At 39.4% G+C, this 24,176-nt stretch overlaps 1 protein-coding gene across 6 annotated transcripts in view; it reads left to right on the top strand.

The window, feature by feature from the left end:
- Nucleotides 1–22,335, top strand: part of IMMT (inner membrane mitochondrial protein) — a 46,029-nt gene extending 23,694 nt beyond the window's left edge. For 5 of the 6 annotated variants that reach the window (XM_028515248.2, XM_028515250.2, XM_036028249.1 and 2 more), the window contains 9 exons: nucleotides 3,719–3,855; nucleotides 7,505–7,608; nucleotides 8,986–9,121; nucleotides 9,636–9,765; nucleotides 13,936–13,950; nucleotides 15,835–16,058; nucleotides 18,741–18,872; nucleotides 20,253–20,382; nucleotides 21,391–22,335. In XM_028515248.2, the coding sequence (XP_028371049.1) occupies nucleotides 3,719–3,855; nucleotides 7,505–7,608; nucleotides 8,986–9,121; nucleotides 9,636–9,765; nucleotides 13,936–13,950; nucleotides 15,835–16,058; nucleotides 18,741–18,872; nucleotides 20,253–20,382; nucleotides 21,391–22,004 (1,622 nt within the window). In that variant the 3' untranslated portion in view covers nucleotides 22,005–22,335. The remainder of the gene's footprint in view (nucleotides 1–3,718; nucleotides 3,856–7,504; nucleotides 7,609–8,985; nucleotides 9,122–9,635; nucleotides 9,766–13,935; nucleotides 13,951–15,834; nucleotides 16,059–18,740; nucleotides 18,873–20,252; nucleotides 20,383–21,390) is intronic. The other variant, XM_036028247.1, reaches the window with a different exon arrangement.
- The last annotated feature ends 1,841 nt before the right edge of the window (nucleotides 22,336–24,176 follow it).

Raw genomic sequence — 24,176 nt, 5'->3', positions numbered from 1 at the left:
CTTAAGTACTTTGTGTCATCCTGTTAGTTGCTGTCTTCAACCATCGGGATAAGTTTCTCATCTCTCAGCTAGTGTGGTTTCTTTTGTTCCTTTAGTGGCATTGCTCTATTCACCACCTTTATTTCATCATTTGTGTTCTTTCCATGTCAACTTCTTTAACCCCGGTGACCAGGGCTATACTCTTAGTGTACAGTGGTGAAAACGTCACATGATACATGTACTTTCTTCATTTGTTTTTATTATGGTTAGTGCTAAAGGCTCTTCATTCTCTGGTGAACAGAAATTGTTTGCAATACAACTGAGTCTCTTTTTTTCTTTTTTTAATTATAGTTGACATTCAAATTATAGTTTCGGGTGTACAGTATAGTTGTTAGACATTCCTGTAATTTACTAAGTGGTTGCCCTGATAAATGTAGTACCCACGAAGCACCGTACATACTTATTTCAAAACTGTTGACTATATTTCTGATGCTGTACTTGACATCTTCATGCCTGTTCTGTAACAACAAATTTTGTTCTTCAGCTTCTTTTTTTAAAAATTGATTTTAGAAAGAGAGAGTTGGGGAAGTGGACAGGGGAGAGAGAGAGACTGATTTATTCTTCTGCTTATATATGCACCGTTGGTTGATTTTTGTAGTTGCCCTGGCCATGGATCAAACTGGCAACCTTGGCATATTGGGCTGATGCTCTAACCAACGGAGCTGCCCAGCCAGGGCCCACTTTGTGCTTCTTAATCCCTTCACCTTTTTCACTCAGCCTCTAACCCCTGTCCCATCTGGCAGCTATCAGTTGTTTCTTTTGTTTCTGTTTGGTTTATTTGTAATTTTTTTCTTTTAGATTTCACATTTAAGTGGAATTGTACTGTATTTGTCTTTCTCTCTCTGGCTTCACTTAGCATAGTACCCTCTAGGTCTGTCCACGCTGTCACAGATGGTAAGATTTCACTGTTTTTTATGGTTGAATAATATTCCATTTTACATATGTATACTGCTGCTTCTTTGTGCACGCATCTGTTGATGGACATTTAGGTTGCTTTTTATCTTGGCTCTTGTAAATAAAGCTGCAGTGAACATAGGGATGCATATATCTTTTTGAATTAGTGTTTTGGATTTCTTAAGGATATACCCAGAAGTGGAATTGCTGGATCATACGGTAATTCTCTTTTCAGTTTTTTGAAGAACTTCCCTACTGCTTTCCACAGTGGCTGAACCAATTTGCATTCCTACCAACAGTCACAAGAGTTTCATTTTCTCCATGTTCTAACCAATGCTTGTTGGTTGTTGATGTATTGATGGTAGCCATTCTGACAGTTGTGAGGCGGTATCTCATTGTGGTTTTAATTTTCATCTCTCTGATTAATGATTTTGAGCATCTTTTCATATGTCTATTGACCATGCACATGTCCCCTTTGGAGAAATGTCTATTCAAGTCTTCTGCCTATTTTTTAATTGGATTCTTTGTTTTTTTCGTGTTAAATTGTGTGGCCTTGTTAAACTTGTACATTTATTTGTGCAGGCTGGAGTGGCTCACACTCTGGTCACTACCCAGCCTTTGGACTCTCACTGTAGGAGTCCTGTTACCTGACATTGGTGGGGGTAGATGTTTCACACATTTCTGGCTTCCAGCTAACTGAAGCATTTTTCTTTTTATGTTCCAGTTTTAAGTTTGCTGATGCTTTAAAAAAAGATATTAGATGTGTAAAAATGTATTTTCTGGTCTTAAACAAGGCACATAGGGCATAATTTATTGTACTGTGCTGCAGTATACTGATGTCTCTGGAGATGGTGGGCATGTAGGTTTTTGTTAGACCAAGGAGGTATTTAATTCTTTATAGTTTTGTTTGTTTCTCCTTATCCCTATGTCTGTTTGTCATTCTGCCTTGAGTGGTTCCTGTTTCCCTTCTAATGTGCAGTACTCAAGTTTGTTAGAATTATGTAAAGAGTAGAGGGGGCAGAATGAGCATAGGTGTGGGATATTAATTTGGCTACTTGGATTTTTTTTTGGCTTTTTTTTTTTGAATGTTCAATAAATGACTTGTAAATAAGCAGAGTAGTTCTGTTTTTCCACTTTTTATTTTTTCTGAATTCTTTACTACAAATCAAGATTACTTTTTAATTTATATATTTTTTATTTTTCACTTTTCTCCTTTTATCATATGGACAACCTTGAAGTAAGTCATAAATTTAAGATGGCAATGTTTGCTGTTTTGTCATGCTCCTTTTTTCTTTGTCTAGTTGTTTGTATCTTTCATTTTGGGCACAGTGAAAATTTTCAGGATTCTGTTTGTCACTTGTTAGTTTTCTTCCAAATTTTACTTTAAAAATATGTCTGTAAAAATTTTACCAAGAATCAAAGTACAAAAAATCAACAAGTTGGACTACATCGAACTAAAATAACTTCTGTACAGCAGAAGAAACAGCCAATGAAATGAAAAGGCAGCCTATGGACAGCCTATGGAATGAGAGAAAATATTTGCGCACTATACCTGATGTGGGGTTTAATGTCTAAAATACATATGGAACTTGACAACTCAGTATCAAACACACACACACACACACACACACACACACACACACACACAGAGTGAGGAGAACTCTGAGGAGGGCTTTGAGCCAGTGGCCTGATCTGCTGGTCTGTGGGCCTCTGTGGAGTGGTCTGTTATTTTGTAGTTGAATGTCCTACCATTCATTCATGCATGTTCATTCATAGCCTCTCTTTCTCTGTGCTTTCAGTTACACTTCAGTCTCACATGTATGTCTTAGTATTTTCTCTGATATTAGCCTTCTTTTATCTGTGTTGCAGAGGTACTGTGTGTGGTTCATCAGATTCCGTTTGTCTTGTCACTTCTTTTGTTGCAAATCGCCTTTTGTTTTTGTCTCATCTGCCACAGGTATTTTCCTTTTTTGGTCATCTGATACCTGATGAATTTGTATTCTTGCTGGCCTTTTTGCTTCAAATGACCATGTTTCCATTTTAGTATTATATCTAAAATCATTCCTTGCTTTACTTTAAAAAAACTTTCTTTTTGATTCCTGAAGCAGCATATAGCAATGTGATCTTGAATACTAGTGTCTGCTATTTCTTGAGTTCTTTGTGGAAAAACACTGTCCATTCCCAAGCTACCTTTTCTTTCTTTCTTTTTTTGTTTGCATGTTTTTGTGTTTGTCTTTTTTTCCTCTTGTCTGTGTGTTATCATCTTATATCTTGGTGATATAGTTTCCTGTGAATATCCCTTCCTGCTGAGGAGATGAAAATGGGTACCTCTTCCTGTGGATCTATGTGATTTTTATTTAAGATGAAAAATGCTAGTGGTTATGCTGAATTTAGCCTATAATAGGTAAAGGGGCTATAGTGACCTGAACCTTGTTCATCCCATTTGAAATAAATGCTAGTCTTTTTAAAGAAATTTTTACCTAAAAAAACCCACTTTTTTTTAAATAAAAAAATAACACATTTTATTTTGAAAAAATTTAGGTGTACATAGGAAAAAATATATAATTAACTCCCAGAGATCTATCATCCAGATTCAATAATTCCTAATATTTTATCATATTTTTAGATGAAACTTTCATTCTCTAAATCTGTATTTTTTGTTGTTGTTGCTTTAACAGTTTGGGGAAAATGCAATGGGAAACTCCATAGGAGCAGAGTGAAAGTTTAAAACAAAGTAATTTGTGGGGGAGAATCTATTTTTTTTTAACTGTTCTTTTTAATTTAGCTTTAGCCAAGAGCTTAGAAGATGCTCTGAGCCAAACTGCCCACATCACTCAGCAGGCCATTGCAGCCCAGAATGCTGCTGTCCAGGCCATCAATGCCCACTCCAGCATACTGAAAGCAGCCATGGACAATTCTGAGGTGAGCCAAGGAATGTGATTAGAGTTGTAGTATTTAAGAAACTGGTTTCTTATTCCTAGCATGGGCTTTCTCTCACTAAGTAAGGGTAATCTAAAATAATTGTCTTAAAAAAGTACAACAAGAAAAACCTTTGTGTTCCTTGAGATGAATTTTTATATGGTATTTTGTTTTATATCACAACAGTGATATGGTACAAGAATTAGTTCAGATTTACTTTCATATCTTAATAGTGCTTGAATATGTTTGTTGTTTGCTTTCTGGTTTTTGCTTTAAAATCGCCATTTTTAAGAAATAAACTTTTTTTAAAGGTTTTATTTATTTTTAGAGACAGGGGAAGGCAGGGAGAAAGAGGGGGAGAGAAACATTGATGTACGAGAGAAATGTCCATCGGTTGTCTCTCACAAACCCCCAACTGGGGACCTGGCCCGCAACCCAGGCATGTGCCCTGACAGGGAATTAAACCAGCAACCTGCTGGTTTGCAGGCCAGTACTCAGTCCACTGAGCCACACCAGCCAAGGCATAAAAATAAACTTTAATGTGAGATACTTTTAGATTAACATGCAGTTCTAAGAAGTAGTACAGGGAGATCCCATGTACCCTGAAATACCAGCTATTTTACATGCTTATGCTGATTATTTAACTTACATTGAGTACTTCAAAGGATAAAGTAATTAACATTGATTTAAAAATGTAATGCTGGGACTCAATAAGTTTTCTTTATAATTACATTCAGTTATTTAGTATATAGAAATATATCGATATCAGGTCATTTATTTTTTTATTTTATAATTTGTTTTCAATCCTCACCCAAGGATATGTTTTACAGAGAGGAAGGGAGAGAGGGACAGAAACATCAGTGAGCAACATCTTATGTACCCTAACCGGGAATCAAACCTGCAATCTTTTGGTGTACAGAATGACACTTTATCCAACTGAGCCACCCAACCAGGTCAATACCAAGTCATTTAAAAAGTAAAATACATAAATTATAAAACTCATGGATCAGGAGATCATGCATGATCAGTAAAGTTACTTTTTCACTGTAACTGTGTTTTTTTAAGAATTTAAACACATTTCACATTGTTTTAGTCATATGTACATACATCACAAAAGAGCTAAATTAGACCTTTGATATAAGTAGCCAGAAACTACAATCTTTGAAAACTTAAAGAAAATTCTGTTTTATTGAAAGTTCAAGAAAATAAAATTTAAATTTCAGTCAGAGTTCAGTCAGGAAAGTGGAAACCATACCGAGAATATTTAATGTGCTGGTTATACAGGTATGGGAAGGCTCGAAGTTGCATGATATCAGGAAGTTGGGTTCAAACCCAAATGGACCGATGTCTCTCAGGACACTGATTGGAAGCTTTAAATATCCATGGTACTACTTTGGTGAGAGGCTGTGTAAGAGGCTATTCTCTCTTCCCAGGGAGCACATAATATGTGGTGCGTGTGGACTAGACAGTACGACATCTGTTGTAATCAGGATTTTCCCACTGAAGAGCACCTCACAGGAACAGTTAACTAGAGTAGGGAGTATTAAGCTGGTATTATAAAATAATCAGAAAAATATACAAAGAAAAGTTTTGAAATGTTAATGGGTTCCAATTTCTGTTTTTTCTAGTAAAAGAAGCTACAGGTGCACATGGGCACTATGATAACTGAATTACTTTATCAAAGCAGTGTTTGGAGACATTTAGAGTTGGCTTGATTGTAGAGGAATCTGGTGTCTACCTTACAGCACAGCTTGTCCTTGGACCTCTGTGTGTGGGACACATTCAACAGAGGGAGACACATTTTGGCCCCCAGATATGTCATTAACTACTTACATGATTTACGAGTCTTCTGGGTTAGCTATAGAGTTCTCTTCCTACGATGACAGGTTCTTCTTTCTTTAAAAAATGATCATATTTTTAAAATTGGTTGACTGATTTTAGAGAAAGAGGGAGAGAAACATCAATTTGTTGTTCTGCTTATTTATGCATTCATTGGTTGATTCTTGTACATTCCCAGGCAGGGTGGGGTCAAACCTTGGTGTATTGAGATGACACTCTAACCAACTGAGCTACCCGGTCAAGGCCAATACTAGGTTCTTCTAGCAGCATACTATAAAGCCTTGGAGAATGTTATACTTGACGAGATATTGATATGGTCCAACCAGCATCCTTTCTTGATGTGTTTTATTTTGCAAGATGGATCAGGCGGCAGTTCACTGAAACAGCAACTTCATTATTCACACCATAACATGGATTTGTTTGTCACTTTGCAACAATTTATGTAAAACATAAAAACAGAAAAGTAGGATACAAAGATAGAAGTAATGCACCAAATATTTTCTTTAAAAGCTGGGATTCTTAAACCTGAAGTTGGGTACTATGGATAAAATTCATGAGTTTGTTGAACTTGGATAGAAAACATCTTTATTTTTTCTAGTCTCAAAACCTTTTCTTTGATATTATGAATATCAGTAACAAACTCCAGTAGTATTAACACTCATTATAACTTTGTCACCAGTAGAAAGCACAGGTATTTTCAAATCAAATTATAGTACTTGCAGATCTCTTGAAACATCACTTATGCTCATCACTGCTTCTAAATTAAGTTTTTTACTAGTACTACCTGTTTCTGTTTTGCAAAATTTAAAACATAATATATATATATTTTTACAACAGTTGGTTCCTTTGTAATCTTGTAGTTTCATGTTAAACATTTAAAACTGGCATTCTGAGAGGCTTTCTCAGACCGCCACAGTGGTCCAGTGGCAAGGGTAAGGAATTTCGTTCTTTAAACTTTTTGTTGACTATAGGTGAACCTTTAAAATAGAGAACGTGCTAGCTGTCAGTGGGAACATAATGTGGACAATTACTCCACAGAGGCATTACTTTTGCTGAGCCCCCTCCCAAAGCAGGGGGCCTAGGACTACAGAGGCAGGGCTACGTGTATTTCTAACTTGGGAAGATACAATCGGGCATCCATGGCCCTGGACACCTTACTGAGATGACAGCAGGCCCTGCGGTGGTCCTGTTTGGGCAATTTGAAATGTAATTATCAAACCAATTCAGTTGTTTTTTTCTTAGATAAAAGTATTTTGTTCTCTGATAATTTAGTTCATTCCTGTTCATCTCCAGGGTCCTAGCACAGTGTACTTTTCAGATAAGCCATGAGGTAGTTTTGCTTCATATCTACACAGAACATGTTCACTTTAAACTATATGCACTTGGGGAAAGGAAAGAGAGAAAGACACATTTTAAATACAGAATTCATGTTCTTATTAACTTTTTCTGCCTCATATTTTCTTTTGAGAATGTAACAAAATGCTCATACACACAGAAACGTATCTTTTGCAATTTTTGTGGGGGGAAGGGTAGTTGATGATAGATGGTTCATGGATTTCTTTGAGCTCACCATGGACCTTAGATTAAGAGTTTCTACTCTGGATAATTACTGTATGTAATTTTACCTTTGAATTTAATGTCGCTTATTTCTGCATTTGGTAATTTTATTTTTTAAAAATTAACTTATTTTTCAGTTACAGTTGACATACAGTACCGTATTAGTTTCAGGTGTACAATGTGCTGATTAGACATTTATATATAACTTACTAAGTGACCGCCTGAATAAATCTAGTAATTAGAACTTTTTGTTTAGATTGCAGGTGAGAAGAAGTCAGCTCAGTGGCGCACAGTGGAAGGCGCTCTGAAGGAACGCAGAAAGGCAGTAGATGAGGCTGCCGATGCCCTTCTCAAAGCCAAGTAATTACTCATGGACTTTAACAAGTAATTAGGGCCTCCTGGTGGCTTTCTTTGGGCTGGGTTTTCTTTGTATTGTCTGTATAGAACGAGGAAGGAGAGAAACCCTTTCCTCCTTTATTACCTGTTCTGGATTTGCATAGGTACTGGGAACACCAAGGTTTCAAACAGGAAAGAAGGAATGAGATATTAGGCCAAAATAAATTTGACAGAAACCTAAATTAGAGATGTTGTATGAAAAGCAGTTTTCTTTGGATTATTGCTTAGGTGATGCATCTCTACAGATTTACTGAGCTTCTGCCATGATTTCAAGATTTTTCTTGGATGGTTTGAACAGTTAAATTTAGAGCAGGGGTGTCAAACTCATTTTTACCAGGAGTCACATCAGCCTTGTGGTTGCCTTCAAAGGGCCAAATGTAATTTCAGCCCCTTAACTGTTGAGGAGTAGTTACATTTATATAGTCCTAAAATTATTTCGGCCCTTTGAAGGCAACTGCGAGGCTGATGGGCCCCCTGGTGGAAATGAGTTTGACATCCCTGATTTAGAGAGCATCTCACAGTCTCTTCGCTTTAACAAAGTAGTCGTATATAATACAGTGGGTTTGTTTTATGTCACCTTGACCTTGATTCCTAGAAGTTGGCCAGAAGTAAGATCAAGCATGCAAACCAAAGGTTCTCATCAACATAATGGAATCATTATATGTCATTCACGGTTTTGCTGTCTTCCTTAAGATATTTATTATTGGTAGAGAAAGGAAAGCCTTCTAATGTCAGCATATCTTTTAGCAGATTTCAGATATTATGCTCACATCACTCCAGACCGTGAGTCAGGGTTCCGAGTCTATGTTTGGTGGCGGGAAGACCACAGTTCCTCTGACCTGCGAAATACTGAGTGGTTTAGGGCTCCCGGATACCCAGTGACTTGCTCAGTGAGCTCTTTGGTCTCCTTCCTCGAGTTTGTCTTTACACGCTCGTTGGCATTGACCTAAGCCTTCCAAAAGCTGCCATTTATCGAATGTTCTTTGTGTAGCAGGCACTGTGCCAGGTACTTCTTAGGAACTGCCTCTAATCCCTGTTAATACAAGTGTGTGCTGCAAAGGAGAGGCTGAATCCAAGTTTACATGGTTTTGAAGCCTGTGTCTTTTCCTGTACACATGCCTCTTCTCTGGTTCACCCTAGGAAAGCTGACCCTGACTGAGGTGTTTTCAGTTGTTGACAGGGATGGGTTCTCTGCAAAGGACTATGAAAAAGCATTGAGTAGTTTTTTTCAAATTTTATTTTTTCACAGACTTGAAACAATTGTATGTTATATTAACTTTAAATGCTAATAAAATTGACAGGGAGTGATACTCAATCTTTGTTTTGATTATTGGTTTTCAGAGAAGAGTTAGAGAAGATGAAAAGTGTAATTGAAAGTGCAAAGAGAAAAGAGGTTGCTGGAGCCAAATCTCACGTTACTGCTGCAGAGGGGAAACTTCACAACATGATAGTTGACCTGGACAATGTGGTCCGAAAGGTGTGTTTTCTAGGTCGTTTACAAGTATTTTTTACTTTTAAATATAATCCTTTAGCCAGAGGATTTTAAGAATTCAGGAAAATGATAAATTGCTACCATCTCTCTCCCTTTTCCCCTGCAAAAAATTTTAGTTGTTACAAATTTTAAAAACTTGAGTTGGACACAGTGGATTGCTGAACATTGTTGATACTTTTTATAATGGTTAACATTTTTGATCATAGTTATGACCACATAAGAAAATTTTTATTTTGTAGTGGATCTTGTGTCTGTACTTGGGATCTGTATGGGCGCGGGCTCCATAGGCCAGGAGAGGGCTTGACGGTGGTGTTTGCCCAGAATTAGAAGGAAACAAAAGCAAGGCTTGTGTTCCGTTTTCTGAGCTTTAGTTTTCCTCTGTGTTTTTTATATATTCCCAACCAAATGTAAATAAATAAAGGAATATGACTTCTATTTTCTTGGCATATGTGTGGTACTTTTTGTTTGCTTTAACCACATACCCCTTGTGTTTGCTCAGGTTGAAGCAGCTCAGTCTGAGGCCAAGGTGGTGTCTCAGTACCATGAGCTGGTGGTCCAAGCCCGGGATGAATTTAAGCGAGAACTGGACAGCATTACTCCAGAAGTCTTGCCAGGGTGGAAGGGGATGAGTAAGTACAACCAAAGTATTGACTCTTTTCTTTTTCATTTTTTAACAACTGATTGACTAATCTAAACTTGCTTCAGCTCTCTTCATCTAGTCCAAACCTCTCTGGCATGCATCTTATTTGGCGTACGCAACATTTTGTTTCAGTGATGGCCATGGCAGATAGCAGACCTGTGACAGCGCCCTCATGGTTTTAGCCATAGTTCCCACGAGTTCCATTCAGTGTGTGATTCCATGATCCAGGATTATGGCCTCTGCCACTCAGAACAAAATGTTTTTTTGTTTTTGTTTTTTTTTGGTACCCAAGTGACTAAAAGGGACATTATAACCTTAATTCTACTAGAATATTATATATATATGTAAAATTATTCAAGACCTTTAGTACTTTAAAAATATTCATAATGAATTGTTTAAGACATCCCTTGCTGCTCTGTGACAGTGCTGTGGTTGACAACTCACCCACGGATGCTGCAGTGAAGAAGAAATTGGCTGTGTGGCTGTTGCCTTTGAACAGCTCTGGCTGCAAGGACCTTTGATGGTTAAGCCATTATACAGTGTACCTGTAGGGCATAGTCTCATTGTCCTGAAGTGCTGTGAGGGTAGTAAGAACTAGAGGCTTCCAATCTCAAGAATACTGTCTAAATGCCAGTGTGTGTCAGAAACGGAGCATCAGGTAGGGTCAGAAGAATTGGTGCTGTAGGAAACCTCTCTGGGCCACAGAACTGTTGCGGGTCCAAGGAGCAAAGGTAATAAAAACCAGTGCAGGAATTCTATCTGCATGAGGGCCAGTCAGGGAGATTTAATGGCAAGAAGAGGAATCAGGGCTGTCAAAAATAACTCAGACATTTAGTTTATTTGATTCAGTTGTTTGAGGGAGATATCAGACTCATGTCAAAGAAAAAAGTATCTATAAATGCAGGATTCATAAGAGATTAAAGTGGAGAAACACACAAAGTTCAGTCTGGAAATGGTGACTCCTGTTTGCACATTGTCGTTTAAACTTACTAGAAACCAGTAACGAGGGCAGTGTGGACAGGCTACCCCTGCACAGACTTAGTTAAGCCACATCTGCACTATTTCTCTCATCAGAATTTCTCAAGGGTTGTGCTTCATTGAGGTAACAACTGAAACTTTTTATCACTGCAGACACCTTCTCTCTTCCATCTTACTCCAGAATTCACTGTACTACATTACCTTATCCTTTTGAAATTGTTATTTACTGGTTTTTCTGTTTGTTGTGTAACTCTCTCCATGAAGTAAAGTTCCTTGGCATGAATGTGGCTGGAAGATAGTGTGGAGTCGAAGTTGGCTGCAGTAAATGCAGCAGGCTGGAAGGGCAGGACAGGCTTCGACTGTGAAGTGTGAGTTATGAGTGCTACCCCTAGGAATTTGCATTCTCTCATTTATAATACTTGTCTTTGGTCTTTTTATCAGGCTAAATCCTACTGATTTGTGCAAGCCAGCCTGAGAAGTTTTTAAGTTTTAAAAAATTCTTTTGCTAATGTTGAAAATGCCCATTGTTTTCATTTAACATGAAAACATTAAAGCAGTTGTTCCCAACCCAGACATTTTTGGACCCCCTCAAAGGACATTTGGCGATGTTTGAAGACATTTTTATTTGCTACATTGGGGGTTGCTACTGGCATCTGGTGGGTACAGAGCAGAGATGCTGCTAAACACTCTACAGTGCACAGACTAGCTCCTTACAACAGAGAATTACCTGGCTAGCATGTTGGTGGTAACGAGGTTGAAAAACCCGGCATTAAAGAACTGGATCATGGACAAAGTGAAAGTCCCTTGCAGTGCTATCTTCAAATTACTTTTTTGCACAGCCTCCATTTAATGCTTTATTGACTTTTAAAATAGATTATGTATTCACATAGTACAAAATGTAAAGGGACAAATGGCAGCTGGTGAAGTTTCCCTTTTTGGGCCCACAGCCACAGTTTTCCTCCCCCTGGCACTGATTTCCTGTGTGACTCTGGAGACAGTGGGGTGCTCTGCCATTACCCCAGCCCTTAGCAGATCTCCTCACCTCTGAACCTATACCAAACTTGTTAATATTGATTTGTATTATCAGTCATTTTGCTCTTATTAGTCTTATTTCTCTAAGTTATAAGAGTCCTAGTGATCTACATGTCTAATACTTTTTCTGTGTTCTCCATAGCTGAGCATGATGTCAAACATACAACAATAGCTAAAATTATTGAGCATTATTTTATGTCTAGCACTGTGACATTATTTCAATTTCATTATAGCCCTGTGAGCTAAAGTTGTTATGTCCATTTGATAGATGAGAAAGTTGAGGCACAGAGAGGTTAAGTAATTTGCCCAAGGTTGGGGATAGAGCCAGGATTTCATTCTTACCCACCGGCCTCGTTGTTCTCTGCTGATTGGTTTGTGCTGACAGCATAGGACCCCTTTCAGGTTTTTGAGGAGTGATATTATTATAATGAGCAAGAAAGTTCATTTTTATGGGATTGAGAGTATAGGGAGGGATGCTTAAGGACAAGGAAGCTAGTTAAAAGCTACTGGAGTAATGTGAGGGCGAGTGATATGAGCCCCCTCATATGTGTGCCAGGGGCACTGAAAATGAAGAATGGAAATGAAACATTTTCATCATTTAGCAATTGATTTGTTGTTGAACCATAGGTTATAGTGTCTAGTGAAGTTGACAGTGTATCTACTTCCTGGTCCAACAGTTCAACTCCTAGGTACGAGGTGTAGAAGACTTCATATGATTGCCAAAGAGAGTTGTGAAAATGTTTGTAGCAGCGCCAAGAGCGGAAAAATCGGAAACAGCTCAATGTGCCTCACATACGGCTGTGTAAACGAATGAACCAGAGCTGTATCTCTCGAAGATAGACGTTAAGAAAAACAAAAAGCTGCAAAAGAATACATAGAGTAGAATACCACTTATGTGAAGCTTAAGAACATGCAAAACAAAACCATATATTGTTTAAGGATGCATGCATAAGTATAACATAACGAAATAGATGATAAGCACCACTGTGGGGAAGTGAGGAGGAGTCATTGGGAAGCGTGCTGTGCCAGGATGGGCGAATTGGGTGCAAGGTGTAAATTGTGAATTTTCCTGGACGCCATTTCCTTTATTGCATAAAGACTAGTATAGCCTGTTTATGCGCCATGTTAGGACTGACGTATTATTTCTCAACTTGTCCATCTTTGTTAGTTTTTCCTTGAACAGTGGGACAGATTTCTGGTCGAATACCAGATTAAGTGGTTGTAATTAAGGGCAATTTTGGATGAAAATACCTTTGAAGTTTTAGGTTCCAAGGGCCATGCCCAGGATATTGAGATGCTTATTACACTGGGAGACTGGAGACGGGCCATGGTTCCCTCTCCCGCCAGGTGGTCACATGGTGGTGCTATGAGTGTGGTGGGGGTATCATCCAGGCTATTTAGAGTGTTGTTTGTCTCTTTCTTGAGAAATCAGGTGGTCACAGTTCTTAGTTTAATTTGTAAGGGTTAAACTCAAATTTAATGTGAGTTCACTGATTTCAGATTTCCAAAGGAAAAAGATTAATTTCTCAATTATTTGAAACGCTAGCAGAAGCCTGATACTTAGAACATAGTCAGAATGGTGTCTTAGTGAAATACTTTATAAAGTAATGCAAGTGGAGGATGTAAATGAGAATTATAGTTTCTATGGAAAAACTAAATTGATTGCTTTTAGCAAAAATAGAGTGCCTAGAAGTGAAAGCTTTTAATATTAGTGACTTATTTTCTAAAATGTTAGAATTTATCTTGATTTATATTGTTTTATAATCCTTTAAGATTTTAGGAAGTAAGCTATTATTTTGCTTCCCAATATTAAAATATGCTTTTCAAACCCTGGCTGGGTAGCTCAGTTGGTTACAGCATCATCCAGATACGCCAAGGTTGTGGGTTTGATCCCCAGTCAGGGTACATGTAAGAATCAACCAATGAATGCATAAATAAGTGGAACAACAAATCAGTGTTTTTCTCTCTCTCCCTCGCCTTCATCTAAGAATCAGTAAATAAAAATTTAAAAAAATTTTAAAATAAATATGCTGTTTCTACTCGTTTCTCATTCCTTGTTTTCTTTTGAGTATTTCTGCTTAATTATTAATGATTAATAACTTAAATATGTGTATTCTGTTTTTAAAGCTGTTCTTCTTTTCTTTTGTAGCTGTTTCTGATCTAGGTGAGTAATTAGGACACATCCTTTTATGTTTAAAGGTATTTGTTTTGAGTCTTAAAAGGCTGAATGAAGTCTTTTTGTTTTGCCTATGTTTCTTAAACTAAACCATCTAAATAACATTGGGTTGGTCAAAAAGTTCATTTGGTTTTTTTCCATAAGATGGCTGTAGTAGTGCTTAGTTGTCTCTAACTTCATTCGAAACTATTTTGTTAGATTGTATTGTGACAGCTGTCATATCAGCGTGTATTTAAAAAAAGCTTATCATAATTGGTGAATTTTTGTGTAGTCATTTTAAAATTGAAGATGGAAGAAAATAAGCAACATTTTCAGCATATTATGCTGTATTATTTCAAGAAAGCTAAAACGACAACTGAAACGCACAAAGAGATCTGTGCAGTGTGTGGAGAAGGTGCTGTGACTAATTGAACATGTCAAAAGTGGTTTGCGAAGTTCCATGCTGAAGATTTTTCACTGGATGATGCTCTGTGGTTGGGCAGACCAGTTGAAGTTGATAGTGATCCAGTCAAGACATGAACTGAGAACAGTCAGTGTTATACCACGTGGGAGATAGTTGACATACTCAAAATACCCAAATCAATAAAGGTGTTGGTGCAAATGAAAAATGTGTCTTTTATTTTATGGAAGAGAACCTATGCATTTTTCGACAAACCCAAAGTACAGTAGAATTATGCTGCATGTGATAAATGTGATTCTGATATTTTTTATCCATGTTTTCTCATCTACAAAAATGTTTCACCAGATGATTGGAAATCTGTAGGGGTGTGTGTGTGTGTTTTCTTTTATAAAATTTTAAATAATAAAATATAGGAAGAAAATGATAATGAACTTCTGTGAATCCATTGCCCAACTTCAGCAATGATCAGTTTTGTCTCATTTATTTCCACAACTGATTTTGAAGCAGATTGCAGATATTATATACTGTTTCTTGTAAATACTTTCAATATGTTTAAAAAAAAACACTATACCATTAGCATAGCTAAAACAAGAATAATTCTCTAATGTCATTGAATGTCTATTCAGTGCTTAAATATCCCCAATTATTTTATAGAATGAGGGGTTTTTTTTAGTTGTTTTATTTGAATCAATATACAAAGAAGCTGCACACGTTGAACTTTGTTTTTTGCTTTTCAATCTATTATAGAGTTGAGTCATTTATCATATAGTATTTCTCACATTCTGTATTTTGCTTTTGCAGCCATAATTCTTAATCTAGGAAAATACATTAGAACACTTCTGGAGTGTGCAATTGGGATGGGAGTTGGAGAGAGTATTTAAGCCTAAATTAGAATCTTTGGGCATTAGAATCTTTGGGCATGAGTATTTTTAAAAACTCCACAAAGTGATTCTGATGGATAGGTCTGGTCGCAGATCACTCACTGCCCTAGGTAACACTGTCTGATTTAGAATGAAGGCATACAAACTCCTATTTGGGGAGAACCTGAGTTTGAATTTGATTTGATTTTCAGCAGAAAAGAATCTTGACTTTGATGCCTGTTATGACTAATAGTTATACATAAAAGAAAATATAGAAATGATTATATATGAAAGTTTTCTCTTTACAGGCAAAATTATGGTGAGTTGTTAAACAAATTTATAATTCAGATTAGAAGTACTAATTTGGGTTCCTGACAGAAAACTGATTATGTACCTGAAAGCCTACTGAAATGATTTCACTTGGCATTGAAAACACCTTAGTTGTTGGCCATGAGCCGTGAGTTTCTGATCATCCTGAAGAATCTGAGTCTTTCTAAACATTAGCTACTCTTTGCTTTTCTTTATAGCTATTATAGTTCATTGAAACAAGCTACCTTGTGGATGTATAGTTTTGGTGAATTAATTAACATTTTAATGTGGTTTTCTGTTTAGCTGACAAGCTGTCTACCGATGATCTGAACTCCCTGGTTGCTCATGCGCATCGTCGCATTGACCAGCTGAACCGAGAGCTAGCAGAACAGAAGGCCAAAGAGAAGCAGCACATTGCATTAGCCTTGGAAAAACAGAAGCTGGAAGAAAAGCGGGCCTTTGACTCTGCAGTGGCAAAAGCATTAGAACATCATAGGAGTGAGATAGAGGCTGAACAAGACAGAAAGGTAGAAGACATGAGTATGATTGTCTGACACTTAAAGTGAATCTGACCTTTTTTTAAATATGGAAAAACATGAGTTTATTTAAGATTGAGAAAGACTTTTTTGGAAACCCTCCAGCCAAAGTTCGGTTCTCATTTTCCAGAGTTGCATACTACTGCTGTTACCTATAGTCAGTAGGAGGCCAGATGGAAATACCATGGCTGGTCTACAACAGCCATTCTCAAAATGTGGCTCAGGGACCTCTGGGTCTTCCTGACAGCCTTTCAGGAGGGCCACATGAGCAAAACTATTTGCAAAATAACCCTAAAGCTGTTGTTTGCATTTCCTGCTCTCATTCTCTCACTGGTGTACAGTGGGATTGTCAGGTTACATGATGTACAATGATATCATTGATCTGGCAGCTAAACTAGAATATGTGTGTATGCATATTTGAGTTTAACTTGATTATCTACTTCTAGAGATAATATCAGCAGTCACTGACTCTAAAATACTAGATGTAAGTCATGGCCACCCACCTCTTGAATGGAGCTTCGGCCCTTGTTGTGGTCAGAACTGCTAGGGAAGGATCAATCTAATCAGGTCACTGTGTGCTGAGCAGATGCAGGTGTGTCAGAAAGGAACGAGCTGTTGCTATCCGGGATTGTCTAGCTTGTCCTTTCCCAGTGGGGCTTTTGCCCCTTAAAGAAGTACTGAGAGAATCTCCGTTAGATTCTGAGTATATTTTCCTCTGCCAGTGTTGTTAAGAGTGGATGGAATTGCTCTTTAGTCGTGTGTCTGGGCTCAGCATGTGTTAAATGGGCGTCTGTAGGCTGACTCGGGAACTCGACTACTCATCCTGTCTTCATGTTCTCTCCACTGCACAGTTGACTACTTCCTTCACCGGGAAATTCTTCCTCTCGTCTTCCACCAGGGCACCACGTTCTTCTGGTTTTTGTCCCACCTCGCTGGCCACTCCTTGGCCTCCTTCTTTGCCCAGTCTCTCTAATACTCTCTTGCACTGAAACCTGAACTCCATCTAAACTGTCCCTGAGTGCTCCTGTGGCTTGGAAGTATAAGTATTACCTGTCACTTAAGATATTGATGTTGCTAGCTCCGACATCTGCCTTGGCTTCCAGTTGCCTGTCTGGCAGCTGACTCGATGTCTCCAGCTAGGTTTTCAGTGATCATTTTCAACTCAGCACATTCAAAACACACTTCCTCATTTTCTCCAGTTGGTCTCTTCATTCCTCCCTTAGCTTGTTTCCCTCTAAGTAAAACTCCATCTACCCAGTTGCTCAAGCAAGAAATAATTCTTAGTTGTTCCTCCGTCAAATTGCACATCCAGGCCATTGACAGACTCCACCAGTTCTGGAAAATCCAAAATCTGTTCACTTTTCACTTCTCTCTTTTCTCCATTCCCACCACCTTAGTCCAGAGTATTATCTTAACAGGTTCCATGTCTTCATACTCATCTTTCTGTGTCTTATCCGCACAGGCAAGTGGTCCTTGTAAATCATTCAGATTGGACACTAAGCTGCTGGAAATTCTCCAGAGTGCCCACTGCATATACCATGCAATCCAGTTTTTTAACCTCTATCAAAGGCTTCTTCTCTTGAGCTTATTCCTGTTTGCTGTTAACCAAGGTTTCCCTTCCTTCCCTCATTTACCAGGGGTCCTGGTTTTGTTTTGTTTTGTTTTGTTTTGTTTTGTTGTGGGGGTACCTTGACTACAGCTTTTTCCTTGGGGGTCTTTGCTTTGCCTGGCACATTGTTCTGGTCCCGCACTTTTCACCTCAGCAAGGCCATATCTAGCACTTCAGTCTAAAGTAGGGCCTCTGTGTTACTTTCTCTCATAGTGCCCTATTTATTTCCTTAAAAACAAGTATCACAGTCTAAGATATACATTTTGCTTATTGTCTGATTGCATCCAAGCATATAGCAGGCCCTGCCTGTCACAGGGCTCACACTTCATAAATATTTATGCAGTGACAAACTATATCTACTTAATTATTTCTGAGAATAGGTAAGTTCATGAATTATAGATAATCAGTGTTAAGTAATTCTTAGTGTGACCCGTGGCTAATTGTTAGGCAAGGCTTTTCACAGTTTTGGTTACTTGGCCCATGATGAATCTAAATTTATATAAAATAAACAGTTTCAGAGCAGTTTTCTTTGTTTAGAAGAAAGTGTGTTTAATAACTGCCAAATACCTATTAAGTTTCTTAACAGTTCTTCACAGTAGGCATTATTATTCACAGATGAGAAAATGGAGACTTGAGAAAATAAATAATTTCCCCAGGGCCACACAGATGGTTGTGGTGAAGTTGTATTTGATCCCAGGTCTTTGTAGTGGTTCCCCCCCATGATCTGGAATATGTTAATTCTCAAGGGAGAGTAAGTGATTTGGGAAATGACAGTGTTTGCTTTGTGTAGGAGGCAGCCTGGTACTGTGAAAGAAACACAAATTCTGGAGCCACAGAGACCACTGTTTGAAACCTGATTTTTGCCACAACCGTGTGACCTTGTTTGAGTCACCTTTCAATATTCAACTTTCTGATTCACACCCGAAGTAGAAGTAAAAAATGTGATGGCATGCATGGCACCTCCTAGGGGATCAGGGCGTGGAGGCTGCTGTCCTCACTGTTACTAGTCTTCTTTCCCAAAAGCCTGTGCGGAGAAGTGGGAACTAATCATGACTGTTGCACAGGTAGAGGAAGTCAGAGATGCCATGGAGAATGAAATGAGAACCCAGCTTCGCCGGCAGGCCGCTGCCCACACGGATCACTTGCGAGACGTCCTCAGGGTGCAGGAACAGGAACTGAAACATGAGTTTGAACAGGTGAGCACCGGTCGGAAAGCACTGACTCCCCTCAGCCTCCCTTTGCCCTTTCTGTTCAAAGTGGTCTCTCCTTCCCTCTCAGCATGCTTTGTATGTCATTCCCTCCGAGGACATGGAAGGCCGGGGCAGATTTCTAATGGTCCCTACCCTTGAAGTGGAGCTTTTGTGTATTTGCAGAACTGCTCCCTTTGCCCCAATGGTGTCCCTATACGGATCTGGTGTGTTTTGTGTCTATGTCCTGTCTTTGGAGCCTTCACAGCCCCAAAGGAGGGTTAAGGAGGGTTGGTGCATGGGGTTTCAGGAGTGCAGGTGTTAATACTTGATACAGTATAACTGAAGAACAAGCTCATTCAGCCAGTGCATAGATATTATCTGAGTGCCAGCCCTGTGCCAGGCAGGGCCTGCTGTGTACTTGTGTGTGCTGGTGCTCAAAGCAGACCGTCAGACAGAAACAGGGAAACAAAATGGACGTCTCAGGCTGTGACACTTGTTTTTAAGAAAACAAATAAGGCACTGGGAGAGAGTTGACCTTTATCTGCGTGAACTCCTGTGAGCCATGTGGTAGTTCCTAGATTTTTGTATCTCAGGGAACTTCCCAGAGAGGTTAAGTTTGGATACCTTTAGTCATAATTAGTTTCTACTCAGCAAGTCATTTATGATATACTAACTTATTATTTTGTCTCATAAGAAGGGAATGAGGTTTTTCACGTAAGAAAGTCTTCCAGAAAATGGAAATTTATGCCAATAGAAAGGCATTTTACTTTAATTCTATTTGATGGGTATTTTTCTGAAAAAAATGAGTAGGAGACTCTTAAGTAGAGGATATTGAATATAATTTAATTATGTTTGCATGGCAGTACAGTTTTTTCTAAAGTTGGTATTTTTCTCACTTTAATAGCCTCCTTTCTTCTGCTAGCCCTCCTCCTGTAATATTAGCTTCCGTTAGTAACTTTACAGAAAGTTGCACATCAGATGGGCGTTTAAGGAAATTTTGATACTGTACATGTAATGTGGGTGGTTCATGAGAACTGTTTTGAGGTTTTAAAGGCCCTCTTTCCTTTTGAAGGCAAGCAGTTGCTAGAAGACTTTAGTGTCCTGGTAAGTGACGTTCATTGAGGTAATGTCACTTCTTTCTGTACACTATTTTTTTTTAAAGATTTTATTTATTTTTAGAGAGATGGGAAGGGAGGAGAGAAGAGAGGAAGAGAAACATCAATGTGTGGTTGCCTGTCACACGCCCCCCACCAGGGACCTGGCCCGCAACCCAGGCATGTGTCCTGACTGGGAATTGAACCAGCAGCCCTTTGGTTTGCAGGCTGGTGCTCAGTCCACTGAGACACCCCAGCCAGGGCTCTGTACACTATTTATGTTTTACTTCAGGATCTGTCAGAGAAACTCGCCGAGCAAGAATTACAGTATCGTCGGCTCAGTCAAGAGCAAGTTGACAACTTCACTCTGGATATAAACACTGCCTATGCCAGACTGAGAGGGATCGAGCAGGCCGTTCAGAGTGAGTACATGGGCCTCTGAGACGATTTATTCAGCCCGGCTTCTTAGGGTACTTTCTTGTTACGGGAGTTACAGGATGTGTGCATTGGCGTCAGGGCATAGAGAAGCCAACATCACTCTAATAAACTCTATTCATTTCTTAGAAATTTAGCCCCTGATTTGGTAAATTTGGAACATACAGAGACGCAAGAGGATATTTAACAGAATCTAAAAATTAAATCTAAGTTGAAGTTTTACTCCTTATTGTGACAGACAGGAGGTTACCATTTACAAGGCAGTTTACCCAACACATGTTGTTGTGTCCCATGTGTCCTGGCTGGAGAAGAGGTCAGTGTGGTCCACGCTAGCCCCAGGCTGTGCCAACCTGCCCCGTCCTGTTGCTGGAGGGCTGTGTGGACATGGTGAGCTGCCACTTCACACACCAAATGGCCGGTAGTTATGCTGAGGCCTCCATGAGCCACATGGAAAAGGAAACGTCGTTAACAATGAAGTTGTTGATAAAAGGGGTTTCTGTGGGTTATTATGGAATCTTTTGTCAGATAAATGTGAAAATAAGTAGTCTATTAAGTTTATTTGAAGTCTTCCATCCCTTTTCAGGAAGTTTCTGATGGCCTTAGCATAAGGCTTAGCCTGATTTAAATATGTTTCCTTCTCAAACATTTCTGCGGATAAATACATCTGAATTAGATGCCCTGCGCTGTCCTAGACGTCGCAGAGAGAGAAGGGAGACTTGGTTGTGCTTGTGCTCGTACACACGCTCTCTCAGCTGTCTCCGTGGCCTTAGGGGAACAAGTGCTCATCACATACACTGTGGCTTGTTGCCTCACAGGAAGAGGAAGGAGCACTCCAGAAATAAGTGGTGGGATGGGGTCGGGAGAGTCTTTGTGGCTCCATCTTCCATGTGTGTGGATTTAACTTATCAAAGGTACATCAGTTCTCTGGATGTACGAGGAGGATATATAGTCAAGTGGAAAGAAAAATGTTCTTCTTTGCCTTGTTTTCTTGGTAGGTCATGCAGTTGCTGAAGAGGAGGCCAGAAAAGCCCACCAGCTCTGGCTGTCGGTGGAGGCGCTGAAGTACAGCATGAAGACAGCATCTGCAGATCGGCCCACTGTTCCGCTGGGCAGTGCAGTGGAGGCCATCAGAGCCACCTGTTCCGATAGTGAATTTGCCCAAGCTTTAACAGCAGCTATCCCTCCAGAGTCCCTGACCCGTGGGGTATACAGTGAAGAGACCCTTAGAGTCCGTTTCTATGTAGTCCAGAAATTGGCCCGAAGGGTAGCGATGATTGATGAAACGAGAAATAGCTTATACCAATACTTCCTCTCCTACTTGCAGTCCCTGCTCCTGTTCCCGCCTCAGCAACTGAAGCCACCAGTGGAACTCTGCCCTGAGGATATGAACACATTTAAATTACTGTCATATGCCTCCTATTGCATTGAGCATGGTGATCTGGAGCTGGCAGCAAAGTTTGTCAACCAGCTGAAAGGAGAGTCCAGACGAGTGGCGCAGGACTGGCTGAAGGAAGCCCGGATGACTCTAGAAACCAGACAGATAGTGGATATCCTGACAGCATACGCCAGCGCTGTAGGAATAGGAACCACTCAAGTGCAGCAAGAGTAGGGCCTAGGAAGAGTTTTGTAACATCTAGTTCATGTCAAAGGAAATCAGTAATGATACATGAAGGGTTTGCAGCAGGGTGTCAGAATTGTCTAGAAAGGAGCAGGTCACAAATGCTGTTCTAAATGTTAACACCTGTTGCATTTACATTATTTCCACTTGCTATCATGTCATTGAGCTCCAGGAGTACTTTCTTTGCAACTTGTGTAACATTTTCCATTTTTCAGGTTTTACTGATCAGGCTTGTGAGCCAGTCAAAATAATACCTGTGATCCCTATTACTATTGATTTTGCCCTTGCAGCAAACGGAATAAAACAAAAAGATGAAAACTGAGTAGCCTATCCCTTTTCAAAAAAGTACCATTTCCAGCTTGTGTGTATAGAAAATGTTTTTGAGAAGCAGCAGTGGCACAAGTAGGCAGTCCTGGGCAGTCCGTTTCCAGGCTGTGAATTGGGTCCCAGAAATCCAAGGACTGTTCCTGGCTTTGAAGGGTGTGATGAACTGATTCCTGCTGGTCAAACTCTAGAGTGATGTACAAGCTAAAATGCCCAATATATTTATAGCTGGACTTCCATTGTTCTAGTGATTCAAAGGCACTAGAAACAGTATATATCCCAAATGTTTTTGATTGCTACCACAGGAAACAATTATTTCATTTTTGGACTGAACACATGCGCGCGCGCACACACACACACACACAACACAGCTGCCACTTCCACCACCCCCAACCACTGACTCCCCTGGGAACCTCTTTGAAGTGCGGGGTTGCTGAGCCTAGAGCCTTAAAGGGACTGAATAATTTTGTGGTATTTATGAACTGGTTGCCATAAAACCCAGAGAACTCACTTAGTTTATGTCTCTGAAGATTAGGACAGTTGCCATATCGTGTGAATGTTAACAAATTCATTACTTTTTTACTCCATGAAAATACTGTCAATTTTTTCCCCAAAACTTATTTTCTGTTGGGGGTTTGTGTTCACAAAGCGATTGTTGAGGCAATTTTTCTTGAGCAACATATCTGTCCATGTAAAAAAGGGAGGGGGCTCTATATTACTTCCTGAAAGTATACCAGCTCCTGAATCTGGATTGTTACATTCAAGTCTGCATGACACTTGACCTTGTCCTTTCATTTGGGGATCCATTGGTCCATTTCCACCTAGTTTGATGTTAATGTTCCTTACATCCCTTCTAAGTAGATTATTCTATTTATTTAATCTTCTTGAGGACATCGATTTTTATTTTTTATTTAAAGAAAGGTTGAAGAGAGGAGAGAAAACGTTGATGTGCGTGGTAAACATTGATGTGTTCTCTCTTGCACACCCCCAACCTGGGACCTGGCCCAAAACCCAGGCATTTGTCCCCACCCATAACTGAACCAGTGACCTTTTGGTTCACAGGATGATGCCCAACCTACTGAGCCACACCAGCAGGGTTCCATTGATTTTTAGAGAGGAAGGGAGACATCAAGTAGTTCCTTCCTGGGCCCCATGCACCCCAACTGGTGGCTGAATCTGCAACCTAGGCGTGTGCCCTGACGGGAAATCAAACCTGCAGCTTTTTGTTGCATTGAATGATGCTCCAATCAACTGAGCTGAGCCACACAGCCAGGGCCTAAATGGATTCTTAATACAACAAAATACAGTGGTATTTTGGTACTGGTCATTCATTCTGGAACTCTTGATGAGTGCCAAAACCGATGAGTACCAAGCACTCGGAGAGTAATGAAGCATTTTCTCTTGCTGTGCAGCATCATGACTCATACAAGTTCTAGCAAATGCTATGAGTCCCATGCAAGCACTGAGTGCTGAAACTTTATTCCTTGTCAAAATGTGATGAGTACAAGGTTTGACAAGTTCTGAAGCTGACGAGTACCAAGGTATGACTGTGCATGTAGTTTCTCGGATTGGAACACATACTTTGTGTAATGTACTTAGTTTCTGCAGGTAGAGGCACTCGGCACTTGTGGGCTGTTAAGTTTTTACTAGAAGATAATGAAGCTCTTTGTTTTTACACCTTTGGAATGGCGTGAAATTGCAGTTGACTACTTGCCTATTTGTTGTAAGTATTTATAATTTCTGTCTTGTGAAATATAAGGAAATCTAAATTTCTGTAAGGTCCTGGGAATAACTCCCTCCAGGTGTGATTATCTGAACCGACAAGTAAGCAACACTGAG

Source organism: Phyllostomus discolor, chromosome 6, assembly GCF_004126475.2.
Source record: "Phyllostomus discolor isolate MPI-MPIP mPhyDis1 chromosome 6, mPhyDis1.pri.v3, whole genome shotgun sequence".
NCBI lineage: Eukaryota > Metazoa > Chordata > Mammalia > Chiroptera > Phyllostomidae > Phyllostomus > Phyllostomus discolor.
The sequence above is the reverse complement of the archived record's forward strand: the minus strand, read 5'-3'. Positions and strand labels throughout refer to the sequence as shown.